This window comes from Macaca thibetana, chromosome 4 (assembly GCF_024542745.1).
Source record: "Macaca thibetana thibetana isolate TM-01 chromosome 4, ASM2454274v1, whole genome shotgun sequence".
NCBI classification, from domain to species: Eukaryota; Metazoa; Chordata; class Mammalia; order Primates; family Cercopithecidae; genus Macaca; species Macaca thibetana.
The window spans coordinates 117,830,574-117,845,085 of NC_065581.1; the positions used below are offsets into that span (position 1 = coordinate 117,830,574).

The window sequence follows — 14,512 nt, forward strand, 5'->3', positions numbered from 1 at the left end:
TATTCCCTAATAGGGGCGCTCACTTTTTAGCACATCGTTTTCATGAAAATTAGGTGTAGGATCTGACCTACAGATCTCCTCCTGGTAGCCCCAAAATACAAAAGCAGGTTGGAAAAGAGGGTTTGTGCTCCTTATGTTCATGCAAACAATTAAAACTTTAGGCAAAAGTGTAACCCTTTTAGGAAATGGGTTCTGGAGTAAAGATCAATCAAGTAATCTGCATGGGGTCTGCAGAGTCTCCTGAAAATGCAAATTGATGTCTTTTATCAGTTTAGGAAGGTTCTCACCTGTTATCTTTGTACTTTCTGTCACTCCAATTACTTACACACTAAGCTTTCTGAGAATGCCCCACAAGTCCCTTATGCTATTTTCCACTCATTTTCTCTTAGCTTCACTTGGGATACTTTTTATTGATATATTACCCAGTTCACTAAACTCTTCTTCTACTATGCCTAATCTGTGGTTAAATTCATTAATGAGTTCCTAATTTTGGTTATTAAAATGTTCATTGATGTGCTTTCCATTTGTCTGTGTTTTATTAATTAAATGTTCAAACTTTTAGTCTATTTTCTCTTATTATTTATTTTCTTGCTCATTTTCATAACAGTCATGTTTAGATGTATTTTTCTTCTGTCACCTCTGAAATCTAAATAACCAGAGGGTATGGTTCCACATATTTTCCATAATGTACAGTGTGTATAGATATAGTGGAGGAGGTGGGTGGGTGTGTAATTTTTTTCTGTTTTGTTCAGGTTAGCTTGACTGTTGGACATGAGTTATGGCTAGAATGCAGTTTTTCTAAGATTCAATCTACCGAGGCCTTGCCCCTGTTTAGAAAGTGTTGCCCTCCAAGGATTTCATCTGACTATTTGTTAACTGGGATCCCATCCCTTACCAGGTCCTAAACTTTAATTTTTGTCTTCTCAGCACCGTAAGTTTTAAGGAAATTTTGTTCTGCTCCTAGAGGTTTTCTGCTTAGAATTTTAGTTCCATGCAATTAAAACATAAACAAAAAGTAACAAGTACCATAGAAATGTTTCAGAGAAAATATTGTGGAAGGTCCAAAGTAATGGTGTGGTTCAGGCTGCAGTGACTGGGGAGCACTCAACAAATATGGTAGTATTCAAACTGGACTTTGACAAAAGGACAATATACTGCAATAAAAATATCATTTGACTGCTTTACCTTAAGAGAGAAACCGCATACTGTTCTAAATTCATTTCCAATATAGCCCAAACTTTTTGAAGAGTATCTGCAACACTGATATTTTCTTTTGTGTCTAAAAATAATAATAAATAATAACAACGTTAAGCTTTAAGATGCCTGAAAGATCATCTTGTTCAAAGTCTTCATCTTCACAAATGAAGTTGAAACTCACAAGTAAGGTGGTATTCAAAGTCATAGGCTTCATTAGCAGAAAAATTAGTTTTAAAATATGAGCTACAAACTTCTAGTCAAGAGCTCTGCTCATTGTATTATGCTGTTTCCCTTCATCTTTAAAGTCTTAAAATATTGCTTGACCTAATTTAAGGTAGTCATCAAAGGGTTTACATGCGGCAATCTCTGTCACACTAAAACTTTTTTTGTAACAGGTCTTATCTCAGAAAAAGTAATCCATCCAATTTTTCTAAAGAACAATGGCTAATAGGATTTTACTAGAGCTCTATCTACTGCATTATCTGCAAATGGTTTAAAAGTAGATAATTTGCCAAGAAAATGTGAATCCATATTAAGAGCCTCAAATTTACTGTATCAGAAACTAACATTCTTTTTCTAATTATCCTATCTTAATATCTTCATGGTATTTACCAGCATCTAAAATTGATATCTTCATATATGTATTTGTCTATTATATGCTTACTCTCACTAGAATACAAAATTCATCAGACTAGAAATTTTGTCTGTTTTATTGACTGCTATAAGGCCAAAATATGTAACATTGCTGTGCAATCAAGAGTTATTCAATAAATATATGTTGAGTGAAAAAAATGCAAACACTATTTAGAAAAACATTTTGAATAGTTGAACACAAAACTCTATGAAGTACATTACTGAATTGCCCATATTTTCAGTCTCTAAAAAGGGAAGTAAAATCATTATATGAAAAATTTTACAACATATATGTACAATAAAAGCATATTGTACCATATGCATGGTTTGAATGCATTTCCCAAACTTTATGTGTTAGAAACTTAATTCCCAAAGTAACAGTATTGAGAAGTGGAATCTTCAAGAGGTGATTAGCTCATGAGGGCTATGCCCTTATGAATGAATTAATGTAATTATTGAAAGAGTGGGTTAGTTATCTCATAAGTGGTTTCCTGATAAAAGGATGAGTTCTGACTCTCTCAATCCCTCCTTTATCTCCCTCTTTCTCTCTCTCTTTCTTTCACGAACGTGCTCTCTCACCCTGCCACCTTCCTCATGGGATAAAGACTCTGTCCAGATGCAAAGCCCTTAATTTTGGATTTTCCAGCCTTCAGAACTGTAAGAAATAAATCTCTGTTCTTTATAAGTAACTTGGTCTTTGGTATTCCATTATAGCAGCACAAAGTAAACCAAGACATCCTATATTGAGTTTGATGAATGCATATGTTTTGTAATGGGAGGAAAATAAAACATCAAATTAGACAACTGTCATTAAACTATGTAATTTAGGGTTTTTAAACCATTGTGTATCTGATGTTTTTATGGCTTAAACATTATCATTAAATGTTTTAAATAGATCCTTTTTTTTTTTTTTTTTTTTTTGAGACGGAGTCTCGCTCTGTCACCCAGGCTGGAGTGCGGTGGCCGGATCTCAGCTCACTGCAAGCTCCGCCTCCCGGGTTCACGCCATTCTCCTGCCTCAGCCTCCCGAGTAGCTGGGACTACAGGCGCCCACAACCGCGCCCGGCTAGTTTTTTGTATTTTTTAGTAGAGACGGGGTTTCACCGTGTTAGCCAGGATGGTCTCGATCTCCTGACCTCGTGATCCGCCCGTCTCGGCCTCCCAAAGTGCTGGGATTACAGGCGTGAGCCACTGCGCCCGGCCTTTTTTTTTTTTTTTACAAGAAAATGTTTCAATATATGTAAAGATTTCTATTGGAGGTAAGGCTTCTCCTATCAAAATGTCAGCAAAAACTACAGAATGAAAAGAACTGAATATATGTGTTTTGTTTTTTGTTTTTTTGAGACAAGATCTCACCCTGTCACCCAGGCTAGAATGCAGTAGTGTGATCTCAGCTCAGGCTCAATGCAACCACCACCTCCTGGGCTCAAGTAATCCTCCCACCTCTGCCTCCCAAGTAGCTGGGATTATAGGCAAATGTCACCATGCCTAGCTAATTTTTATATTTTTTGTAGAGACATGGTTTCCCCGTGTTGCCCAGGCTGGTCTTGAACTCCAGAGCTCAAGCGATCTGCCCACCTCAGTCTCCAAAAATGCTTGAATATAAGTTTTGCATCTGCCATGTTTTATTTTAAGCTGATAAAATAGACTTTTCTGGCAAAACTATTTGATTTCATATACATAGATGTATCTGATTTAATAAATTTAAGAATACAGTTAAAATGCATTTTATGCCTTCTAGATGTATGTCACTGTGGACCTACATGGTGGCTTCTTTATTATGCATTAGTTTATTCATTCACTTAATTATTCATTCATTTGAAAAATCATCTGGAAATGTGAAAATATCATGACTTAGCTGAGGCTGACTGAGGTAGCATAGTGCTAGGTAGTTGGGATATATACAGAAAAAGATCAGTTCCCTGTTTTAAAAGAATTTGCAATAGATTGGGAAAACAAAGCTGATCATTCTTTCATTTTTTCACTCATTCTTTCAGCAAGTATTTATTGTGTGCTTATGATGCACCAGGCACTGTGCCAATCCTGGGAACAAGACACTCAGTGTATTGGACATACTTCCTGATTTCAAATAATTTCATTATTTAGAGGACTCAAATTAATTAGCTGAACCATAAAGTGGGGTGACTCTAAAATACTTTTATTAACACACATAAATACTTGTTCTTATACAAACAAGTTCGTTTTATAAATGTTTGAACATACATACCTGGTATTCTGGCTTTCATGAGTAATCTAACATAAGTTCCTCTCCACATGGCTTGAATTTTAATTGCTGCTGCTACTTCCTCAGGAGAATACTCTTTATCACTTGTAGGCATAGAATATTTAACGTCCAGCCATTCCACTGGAAAGGGAAAAACAAACTTTGGACTGGAAGTTATATTTAATCCCTTCCCCAAGTTTCAATGCCTTTAGCTGTTAAAGCCCTCCAACGTATAAAATTCTACATTCCAAGAGTTAGCACCATATTTAATATTGCCAGATCTAGGTGGTTCTTGTTAGAATGTAAGTATTCTGCAGGAGGGAAAACACACAAAATACGGACATCTTAGTGAACTACTATTGATTTCTGTATGAATATAGCCGGAGATTTCTCTCAAAAATAAAAGACATGTCAAAATGATGGGAAGAAGAGGAAAGTAGGGTTACTTGGGTCAGAGGATCTTGCCAGAATTCTTCAAATCAAATCATATAGATTAGTGACTTCCACATTTTTAAGGCTAGGAGTAAATAAAACAGGGAAATTCTAGGCTCCCCTGGAAGTATATGTGGTGGGGATTAGGAGTAGGGATCCCCAGCAGGTCCTTGGAGCCCCTTGAGCTTTTAGAGCATTGCTTGAACTCCATGACAGTCCACACATCTATTCCACTTACTCCACAAACACATTTCTCAAATTATTTACCTTACTTAAAACTAGGAATTCCTTGATTAAATATATACAGTTAATGGGTACCTAAAGAAACCTCTTCCAAGGAGGAATTGAGTAACTCCAAGTCCAAAACCATAGCCCGGAATGCAAATTTGAAGTTTGGAGGAGGTTTTGTTATTTGAACTTTTTTCATTAAACGCCATAAGGAAAGATGAAAAACCTGAAACAGATAAAGTACATTAATTTTTTTATAGCAAGAAAATAATCATTTCTCAGATATACACACAACCGAACAGAAGATTCTTTGAAGTCTCATTCGCCCAGTAAGATACCAAAATTATCATTTGATTATTTCTAATTTAATAAAATGTAATCACTACAACAATGTTTATAATATAGACTCAATTAAAATACAGCATTAAACTGGTAGAGGAGGTAAAGAATAAGGTAAAAAAAAAAAAGCATTATCCTTGTGCTTAAGCAAGTTAAATAGCTTATTTTATTGATTCTAAGATGCCATCCATTGTAAGACACATTATTATTTTGTATGCTATTTAAAATGAAAATATATTTCTTAGAGTTCTTTTAATCACATAGTAGTGGTACTAATCTCATATTGAAAAAACTCTTTTAGACTTAGACAAAGTTTTTTCATCATATAGTTGTGTAATTATCAAAGTATAAAATGGAGTTTTTTTTTTTTTTTTTTTTTTTTTTAACCAAAATAGCTTCCTTCTGCACAAGTGATTCATTCACCAAGATCCCTTACATATTAAATCAGGGCCAGCTACATTGGGCCCATGCAGAGTCATCTTGGTAGCATGAAATGGTGAGCCAACCACATGGGCTCTCTTTCATCCAGGCTCAGTCATCTAACCTATCAGCAGTAGAAACTGACTCTGGTCTTTGATATGGTATCGTCCCCCGAGAAGTCTGGCCAGTTACTTGGTGGCAAGTTGCTTTCAGTGGACTAGACGTCCACTAGGTGGGTCACTGATTCCTTACAAGAATTGACTCCTGCCTCAGCTATGAGTTTGCTTTCTGTGTCCTTAGTACCTCGGCGAGCATCATTATCCAAGAGGTTATAGAAAATCTGGTTTGCAAACATGGGATTCAGCTAACATACCCGTGGACCAAGAGTTGCACTATAGACTAAGGATTTAACCACTGGGAATAGTCTGGAACATGTTGGTCCTAACATATACCATACATAGAATTGATAAAATTCCTGGTAGATTGAAATGACACATAGAAGGCTCAGTTAAAAACCCAGCCTGGAGATGACACTTGAAGTACGTACATATGGAACCAAAGACCAATATCTGGTACTGTATCTGCATAGTTAAAACACACAGGCCTGAGATTCAAAAGTTGCAAGTAAGATTGGCCTTCCTCTCCATCATCTGACATGACCCATTTGCAGAATCCGTGCCCGATTCCCCCACAATAACGGGTTTGCTAGATTACAGAACACATTTCTTGAAGGAAGGAAACAAGGGATAATCCCACCAAGGAATACGGTATTATTTACGACAAACCTAAACTATGACATATGTGTGGTTGCTTTGGGCCTCTCATCTTGGTGGATAAGCAGAAAAAAAGGAGTTAATGTAACAGGATAGGAGGAGAATTCACATTGATTATCATGAGTACTAGGGTTTCTGCTACATTAAGGGAGCAGGGAGAATTTAGTCTGAAACTTGCTGGGACATTTCTTGATGCTTCCATAGTGAATGAGTAATTGCAGCAACCATGGCCTGGCTACAGATGGGTAAGGTAACCAAGATCCTTCACCCATCACGGTGGAGAATCTGGATCACCCACCCGGTGAGCCACTAGAAGAACTGGCTGCAAAAGAAGGCAATCTAGAATGGGTGGCAGAGGAGAGAGGTGTTGAATACTGATTGTGGCCTCAGGGCCAGTGGTAGCTGTAGAGACTACAGCCTTTTTTGTCATATGGTGATTTAATTATTTATTTGTTTAATTTTAAACCTTGTGACCAGCTACCAACTTGAAGAATGGATGACAGAGTTTACTTAAGGGTGGGGGCACTATCAGACTTGTTCTACAGGTGAATTATGGTAAATATTTCTTGTTTATTACTCTCATAGGTGAGAAGTTCTCAACTGGAGTTGATCTGCCTCTCAGGCAGCATTGCCAAATTAAATACATTACACTGTAAGGGCAAGTACAAATCAAAAAATAAGAGACTTAATCACTGCCTATGAAAAAGAAGGAAAGAGGTTGCATTCAGGACACTTGTAATGATAAGTTCTCTCTCTCTCTTCCTGTCTCTCTCTCTCTTCCTTTCTCTCTCACTCTCTCTTTCTTTCTCTCAGAAATGTATGTAAATCTTATTTATTTATTTATTTATTTATTTATTTTTGAGATGGAATTTCACTCCTGTTGCCCAGGCTGGAGTGCAATGGCGTGATCTCGGCTTGCTGCAACCTCTGCCTCCCAGGTTCAAGTGATACTCCTGCTTCAGCCTCCCAAGTAGCTGCGATTACAGGCACCCACCACCACACGTGGCTAATTTTTCTATTTTTAGTAGAGATGGAATTTCACCACACTGGCCAGTAAATCTTTCTAAAAAGCTAAGTAAGCCTCTTGCCCATTTAACAGCCCAGGAATGTTTTTCTCCAGGACCTGAGAACCATTTCTTTGAAATGTTAATCATCATGGAAGATAGCACCAGTATTTCCCAGTTTCTTTGGGAGAGTAGGAGACTAGCATTGGTAGGTACCTTGCTAATACGAAGGTGTTACAAGTATTTTTCTTTTCATAAAGCTAATTACCTAACACAGATGGTCACCCCTATACCAAGTGAATTTGGGATGAACTATGTTGTGTGGCAAGAGGTACTATGGAGTCCTTTTCATTGAGGACTACATATTGTTTATCTTGACAGTTTGTGTGAAATGGGCTGTATCTGCTTGGGGTAAGATTTTGTTTGTTTGTTTTTTGCCTTTGTAATCTCTTAGCAGATTGCCTATGATGTGCATCGTCTTCTGGCTTAAACTTCATTCAACGATAAATTGTTTTCCTTCTCTTCTGCCTTGTGAACAGGTCATCTAGGTTGGAAGATTTTATTTCTAATTATATTTCCTCAAGAACCCCAAACACCCAGTCAACTTTGAATAATGGATCAAAGAAATTTTATATAAGTAATTTTATAAGTATACTGGGACAGTAGTATACTTCTGTCCTAAATATTGCACATATGGTTTGTTTGCACACAAAATACAGTTTAACTGGGTGTCCTGTATTTGTATTTGCTAAATCTGACAATGCCATCCCTCCCTGCAGGGGCATCTGGCAATGTCTGAAGTCTTTTCCAGTTGTCACAACTGGAATCTACTGGTGTTTAAAGGGTGGGGACCAGAAATGCTATTAAACATCCTACAGGGCATTACAAATGAACTGCAGAAATACAAAGAATCATCAGAATCTACTATGTAAAATGATATGCCAACAAGTTGGTTACCCCAGAAGAAAAGGACAAATTCCTAGACACATAGAGGCAATATTAAGTTAGTAGTAACAAGTATCCCATGTTGGCCAGGCACAATGCTCATGCCGCTAACCCCAGAACTTTGGGAGGCTAAGCCAGGAGGATTGCTTGAAGTCAGGAGCTGAAGACCAGCACAGGCAATATAGTGAGACCACATCTCTTAAATTTTTGTTTGTTTTTAATAGCCAGGTGTGGTGGTGCATGCCTGTAGTCCTACCCACTTGGGAGGGTAAGACAGGAGGATCGCTTGAGCCCAGGAGTTCAAGGCTGCAATGAGCTATGATCATGCTTCTGCAAGCCAGCCTGGTTGACAGAGCAAGACCTCATCTCTTGAAAAAAGAGAAAGTCTCCCATCAAATAAAAGTGCATGACCTGATGGCTTTACTGTTGAATTTTACAAAACAAAGAAGAACTAATACAAATCCTTCTAAATCTCTTCCAAAAAAAATTGAAGGAGAGAGAATAATTATTTGGTCCAAAATATTAATCGTGTGAGGGTTAAAAAGCCAGACATAAGCCCACCTGGTTTTAGTGCAACTGCAGTGGACAGGTCCATATGTGCCTTGTTAAGGGGTTACCAGAAAGTCTCTTTGCTTCACCCCCTCAAGGCTGCCTGTGAAGCCAGAATGCTACTCAGCCTGGCAGAGCCACACGTTGTAAGTGTGAGGAAGTCAAAGCCCTCGAGGGCAACCACCTAACATTGGGGAAAAGAGTTGGTGGAGAAAAACCACATCTTGCCATCCTTGAGTGGGAACTTTTAAAGGGATGTCCCACATAATTCCTCAGGACACCCTGCAAGGCTGATTCCCAGTAACCACAGCAGTAATTGTCGTGTCCTTTAACCGATTTCTTTCTCTTTCTCATTTCATTCTTTTTACTCCCTCATTTCTGCTTTCTGAAATCACCTCCCAAATATATTATTTTCTTTTTTTTTTTTTTGAGACGGAGTCTGGCTCTGTCGCCCAGGCTGGAGTGCAGTGGCGCGATCTCGGCTCACTGCAAACTCCGCCTCCCGGGTTCACGCCATTCTCCTGCCTCAGCCTCCCGAGTAGCTGGGACTACAGGTGCCCACAACTGCGCCCCGCTAATTTTTTTGTATTTTTAGTAGAGACGGGGTTTCACCGTGGTCTCGATCTCATGACCTTGTGATCCGCCCGCCTCGGCCTCCCAAAGTGCTGGGATTACAGGCGTGAGCCACCGCGCCCGGCCCCAAATATATTATTTTCATCCAAAATATTTTCTCTGGCTCTGATTTGGGAGGTCACCTAATGGAAGACATACCATTTCAAAAAGAAAGTTTCCTCTTCTGAACATCGTATTCCAAAGAAGCTTACCCTGAAGTGCTGTGCGGTTAGTTCTTTATCATGGAAGGGAACAGGGTAGTGAGCTGTTTGCAGATCCTTCAAAGCTGCAGAGAGTTTACCCTTATCTTTGAAATTAGCAATCACATTTCCAATAGCTTTCATAATCAACAGAGACTGTTCTGTAAATCGGCAGCTCTCCTGTGAAGACAAAGCATGGCAGCCACCCTCACTCATCCTTAAGTGTTATTTAGTTTATACAGATTAATTTCTGTTAAAATGTGAAACCTCTGCTATATGGCTGATTCAATAATTCTTTATAGAGGATTTGACATCAAGGCAGTTTACTAAATTCTGCAGTCTCAGAGATAAAAAAACAAGGAATGCAATTCTTACCTGAGTGGGAACCCTGTAGGAGGAATATTCACCTCATATTGGGGATCACGGAAAATTTCCGCACCGTGTTAATAACCAGACATAGTTCTGAGGACATTTAGGATTAGTCTGAGAAAAAACTGTGTGGAGTTTGAGGACTGACAAACAGAGATTTCAGGGAGAAAGCCAGAAAGATAAAAAAGACAAGAGGGTGATCTAGCATGGGCTGGTGGCTCTCTCCTGCTATCAACTCTAAAAAAAAAAAAAAAAAAAAAAAAAAATCATAAAGGAAGAAGGAGACAGGAATTTCAGGAAGTAACCAATTTTTAAAAATCGGAGAAAACTATGAGGTGTTTGGAGCTGTTGTTGTTGGTGTATGGTGGGTGGTCCTGGAGTTGCCTGGCAGCAGCATGAAAAAAGTAAAATTGGAAAACAAACAAACAAACAAAATTATTTTTTCCCCTTAGAGGGCACCATGGTGCAAACATGATTCCCGATTCTGTCCTGAAATTTTGGGGAATGGCCCAGCAAGTGTGCCTGGAGCACAGATGCCTTGCTAGGGTGAGAAACTGATGGAAGCAGATGCAACTGACTCATTATCGGAACACACTGACTTAGAACCCTGACAAAACCTACAGAAAGCTTCATCTCAGTGGTGTCTCTCCCTAAGGTGAAACCATGACCAGAAAAGTTCTCTGGTCAAATATTAGATAGGGATCAATTATGGTTCTATGTAGCTTTAGTCTCTCTGTCCTTGGGTCAGTCTATTCTCTTTTGCTTCTTGGACTTGAACTTCAACAATCTTCTCAACATCAGGAAGTGATATCTCCAGGGAGATGTGAGCTCACAGATCAAAATAAATAAACACCTGGGGAGATAAATTATCTAAAGGGAGACAACAAACTGACAATGTATACCACATAAAGCAGACTTATTTTTTGAAAAATACAATTTGAAATAAGCAAGATAAACCTAGTTAGGGAAATAAGTGACATCTGTGTCTAAAGTGAACTTGCTGATCGGTGTGATCTTGCTGTGGCTGTTGAGCAAGAGAGAAAGAGAACTGGTGAGAGGTGGTACAGCAAATAGAGGAGGCAGCCCTGGGAACTCTTGCACAGCCACTGCTCAGACAAGGAAGAATGCATGAGTGTGACATGTGTGGGAGCCATCTGTTTGCCACAAAATTTGCTGGCTGGCTTAGAGAGTCCCATCAATACAAGGTTGTGCTATTTGGAATTGTTTTTTGTTTGCTTGTTTCTTTTTTTTTTTTTTGGTGGGAAAGGGTTAGAGCTGAGGAAGCATCAGGAATTATACAGTGGGCAGGTCGTCTGCAAATATTCTCCCAAATGCACGTGCACAAAGGACATCTAAAACCAAGGGAAGATTTCAGGGGGCACACTGGTCCCATTGACCTCATCTCTTCTTTTGGACCCCATCAGAACAGAGAAGCAAGAGAAACCAAGGAGAAGAGACCAAGAAGAGTGAGAGGAGACGAAGGTGAAGAGACTGAAGCTTCTGAGCTACCCCTTCCCTGCTAAATCCCGGAGACACGTGCTCCAAATTCCTTAGGTAAAGGAAGAAATGAAAGGAGAGAAAGAGACCAAAATTTTAAACTGTATTAAAAATGACTGCACTGATCTTTTATACCCCAAAGAACCAATGATACCACGGGATCTAACTAAGATATTAACAGAAATGAAAAGAGATTCAACAGAGTAGAGGTGACAGGAGTTGTTGGAGAAAAGTATACATATTTCACTTGTATACCTACAGGCTTCAGACTTCATTATACACTTCATGGTTGCATGTGGGGATTTCTTGCAGAGTATACTTAACAGTTTTAAAAGGTAAAAAATGAGTAAGTTGAATATAAAATAAAAATGTGTTTAGTTCAAAATCTTTGAAAATAAAGCACAGAAAAATTGTAGTTGTGGCTGGGCGCAGTGGCTCACGCCTGTGATCCCAGCACTTTGGGAGGCTGAGGCGGACAGATCATGACGTCAGGAGTTTGAGACTAGCCTGGCCAACATAGTGAAACCCCGTCTCTACTAAACATACACAAAAAAATTGCGGGGTATGGTGGCGTGCACCTGTAATCCTAGCTATTTGGGAGGCTGAGGCAAGGAGAATTGCTTGAATCTGGAAGGCAGAGGTTTCAGTGAGCCGAGATCATGCCACTGCACTCCAGCCCTGGCAACAGTGTGAGACTCCACCTCTAAATAAATAAATAAATAAATAAATAGCTATTGCAAAAATACTTACTGGTTCGAAGTTGGGCAGCACGACGTGTTCATCCCCAATGACAAATGACACCATGCTGCAGATGTGTATGGCGTGTCCTACCGGGGAGTATGCGTTGAAGAGTAGCATGTGTCTCCTTAAAGAGAAGGGGTGCTGGATGAGAACCGAGTGCTTTCTGGGTGGTAGCAGTTGACCTGTGAGTTGCTTGCTCACACTTTGGAACTCAAACAAAGTCAAACGTTAGTGAAGAGTTCAATTTTTAACACAGATAAGATAAGGATCTTTGAATTTGCACTCTATAAGAACCCTACAGGATCTTGAAATCTATACTTTACTTATTATGTAGGACAAACATAGTTAGGCTAAATGCCAAACTTCTCTCCAGTACATGCTGGAGTGACCTCCCACACACTGCAGTCATGGCGTGAAGACTAGTCTTGATTTCTCCCTAACAACAAGAAGAACTCAGGTGGGTATAGAGCTGTGTAGACTTCATAGTCTTTTTCTCATGAATGCATCATTTCATGTATGTTAATTGCATCTCCTCTACCAGGTTGTTGTATCGTGAGAGCAGGGACATTCAAGTTCCTCCAGTTATTGAGCATTTAAAGCAGCAGTCCCCAATCTTTTTGGCACCAAATATTGTCTTCGGTTTCACAGAAGACAATATTTCCATGGACTTGGTTTGGGGATAGTTTCAGGATGAAACTGTTCTATGTCAGATCATCAGGCATTGGATTCTTATAAGGAGCGTCCAGCCTGGATTCCTTGCATGTGCAGTTCACAATAGGATTCCTGCTCCTATGAGACTCTAATGCTGCTGATCTGACAGGAGGCGGAGCACAGGCACCGCTCACCTCCTGCTGTGTTGCCCAGTTCCTAATAGGCCTCGGACCGGCACCAGTCCATGGCCCTGGCGTTGGGGACTGCAGATTTAGAGCATGTTCAAAACATACATGCTGATGGTTTAGGTTCTGTGGGGGAAAAAGCAGATATAAGAAGATTCTTTATTAAATTCCTTGTCCTCAGTTGTCTCAATGAATGAGCACTCGGACAGAGTAATTTGATTTGCTGGAGTATAAAGGGGAGATGTGAGAAATGTTAAAGTTTCAAAATGTATTATTTTCTAGAAGTACTAGATGCCTGACACAATTATTTTAGCATTTGTTGCTGAGGCTTTGCTTTTTGCATAAGAGCCATAGTTTTTCATTGATCACATAAAATAAGCATGATGGATCTTGGGAAAAAGTAAAAGCTAGTGAAAATGTTTATTTCAAAGCCTAGTGAAAATATTTATTTCATCTGAAATTTGAGGTAATATTTTGAATTTTATTCATCAAAATAAAAAAAATTTCCATTATATGTATTTTCTTTAAAATTGAAACTAATGTGTTTAACTAGCTTTATCTGAATTAAAAATATTATTTAACAAAAATCAGCTACAGGAAAATCTAGATTGGCAGGGGAAAATGCATATTTCTCAATTTGCATTTAAATAAAATGAAGGTTTTTGCTAAGTATTATAATATTGGTGAGAAAACTTGTAAGAAATATTTATGAGAAAATTCATAATATTTAAAGTATTATCAGTGTTATGTGTATAATACTTATAAATTAATTTTAGAAAATGCTGGGTTAAACAAGCTTAAGCAGTATTGTTGACTAAATATATTCCCAGAATCTTTGACAATTATGAATCTCCCAAAGGGGTATTATTGTACAGTATTTCTCAATGTAGTTTTTTTGGAATTATTTTTCTCAAGAATAATAATGATAGACCTATGCCTTGAGAAATTACTTTAAGAAACAATATCTTAGAGTCTATATTGTTTACTTCTTTAGTAACCAACAATTTGCAAGGCTTCAAACCATTTTTATTATGGGAAAAATGAAGTCACTTCATACCCAACAGGCAGACGAACCACTGTAGCCTTGGTAGCATATGTGTGAATCTTCAGAACAGGATTGCCTGGTTTCAGAGATTTCCAAGAAAATGTCTCAGCTGTGAGAAGCCCAGGCTCTATGGGAGGACTGTCTTTCGTTAAGGCTTTAAGATAAGCAAAAAGGTATCAAAATTTGATTGTGAAAGTGCAGTTTGGCATTCACTAGTACTGTTTTTTTTAATTAAGTAACAACATAAATAATAATAATAAAGCATTAGAAATATTATTGAATGTTCACAAAACATTAGAAATTACTCCAGGTAAATTACTAGAAAGAAACACTTAGGTCTTCCTCCCTGCTCAATGTTCTTCCTTATAACAATCCTCTCAAGTGAAGAAACCAGGAATAGGAAAATCAGAAGCAGGAGGACATTTTTCATTGTAGTATAATGAACTATCTCTATTATCTCTATGGTAG

The 14,512-nt window shown here is 38.4% G+C and overlaps 1 protein-coding gene across 3 annotated transcripts in view; it reads right to left on the reverse strand.

Moving 5' to 3' along the window:
* The window catches only part of ADGB (androglobin), a 235,959-nt gene that overhangs the window by 82,796 nt on the left and 138,651 nt on the right, over positions 1-14,512 (reverse strand). For all 3 annotated transcript variants that reach the window (XM_050787327.1, XM_050787328.1, XM_050787329.1), the window contains 6 exons: positions 14,057-14,198; positions 12,173-12,287; positions 9,569-9,736; positions 4,805-4,940; positions 4,058-4,195; positions 1,186-1,279 (listed from right to left, as the gene is read on the reverse strand). In XM_050787327.1, coding sequence (XP_050643284.1) covers positions 1,186-1,279; positions 4,058-4,195; positions 4,805-4,940; positions 9,569-9,736; positions 12,173-12,287; positions 14,057-14,198 — 793 coding nt within the window. The remainder of the gene's footprint in view (positions 1-1,185; positions 1,280-4,057; positions 4,196-4,804; positions 4,941-9,568; positions 9,737-12,172; positions 12,288-14,056; positions 14,199-14,512) is intronic.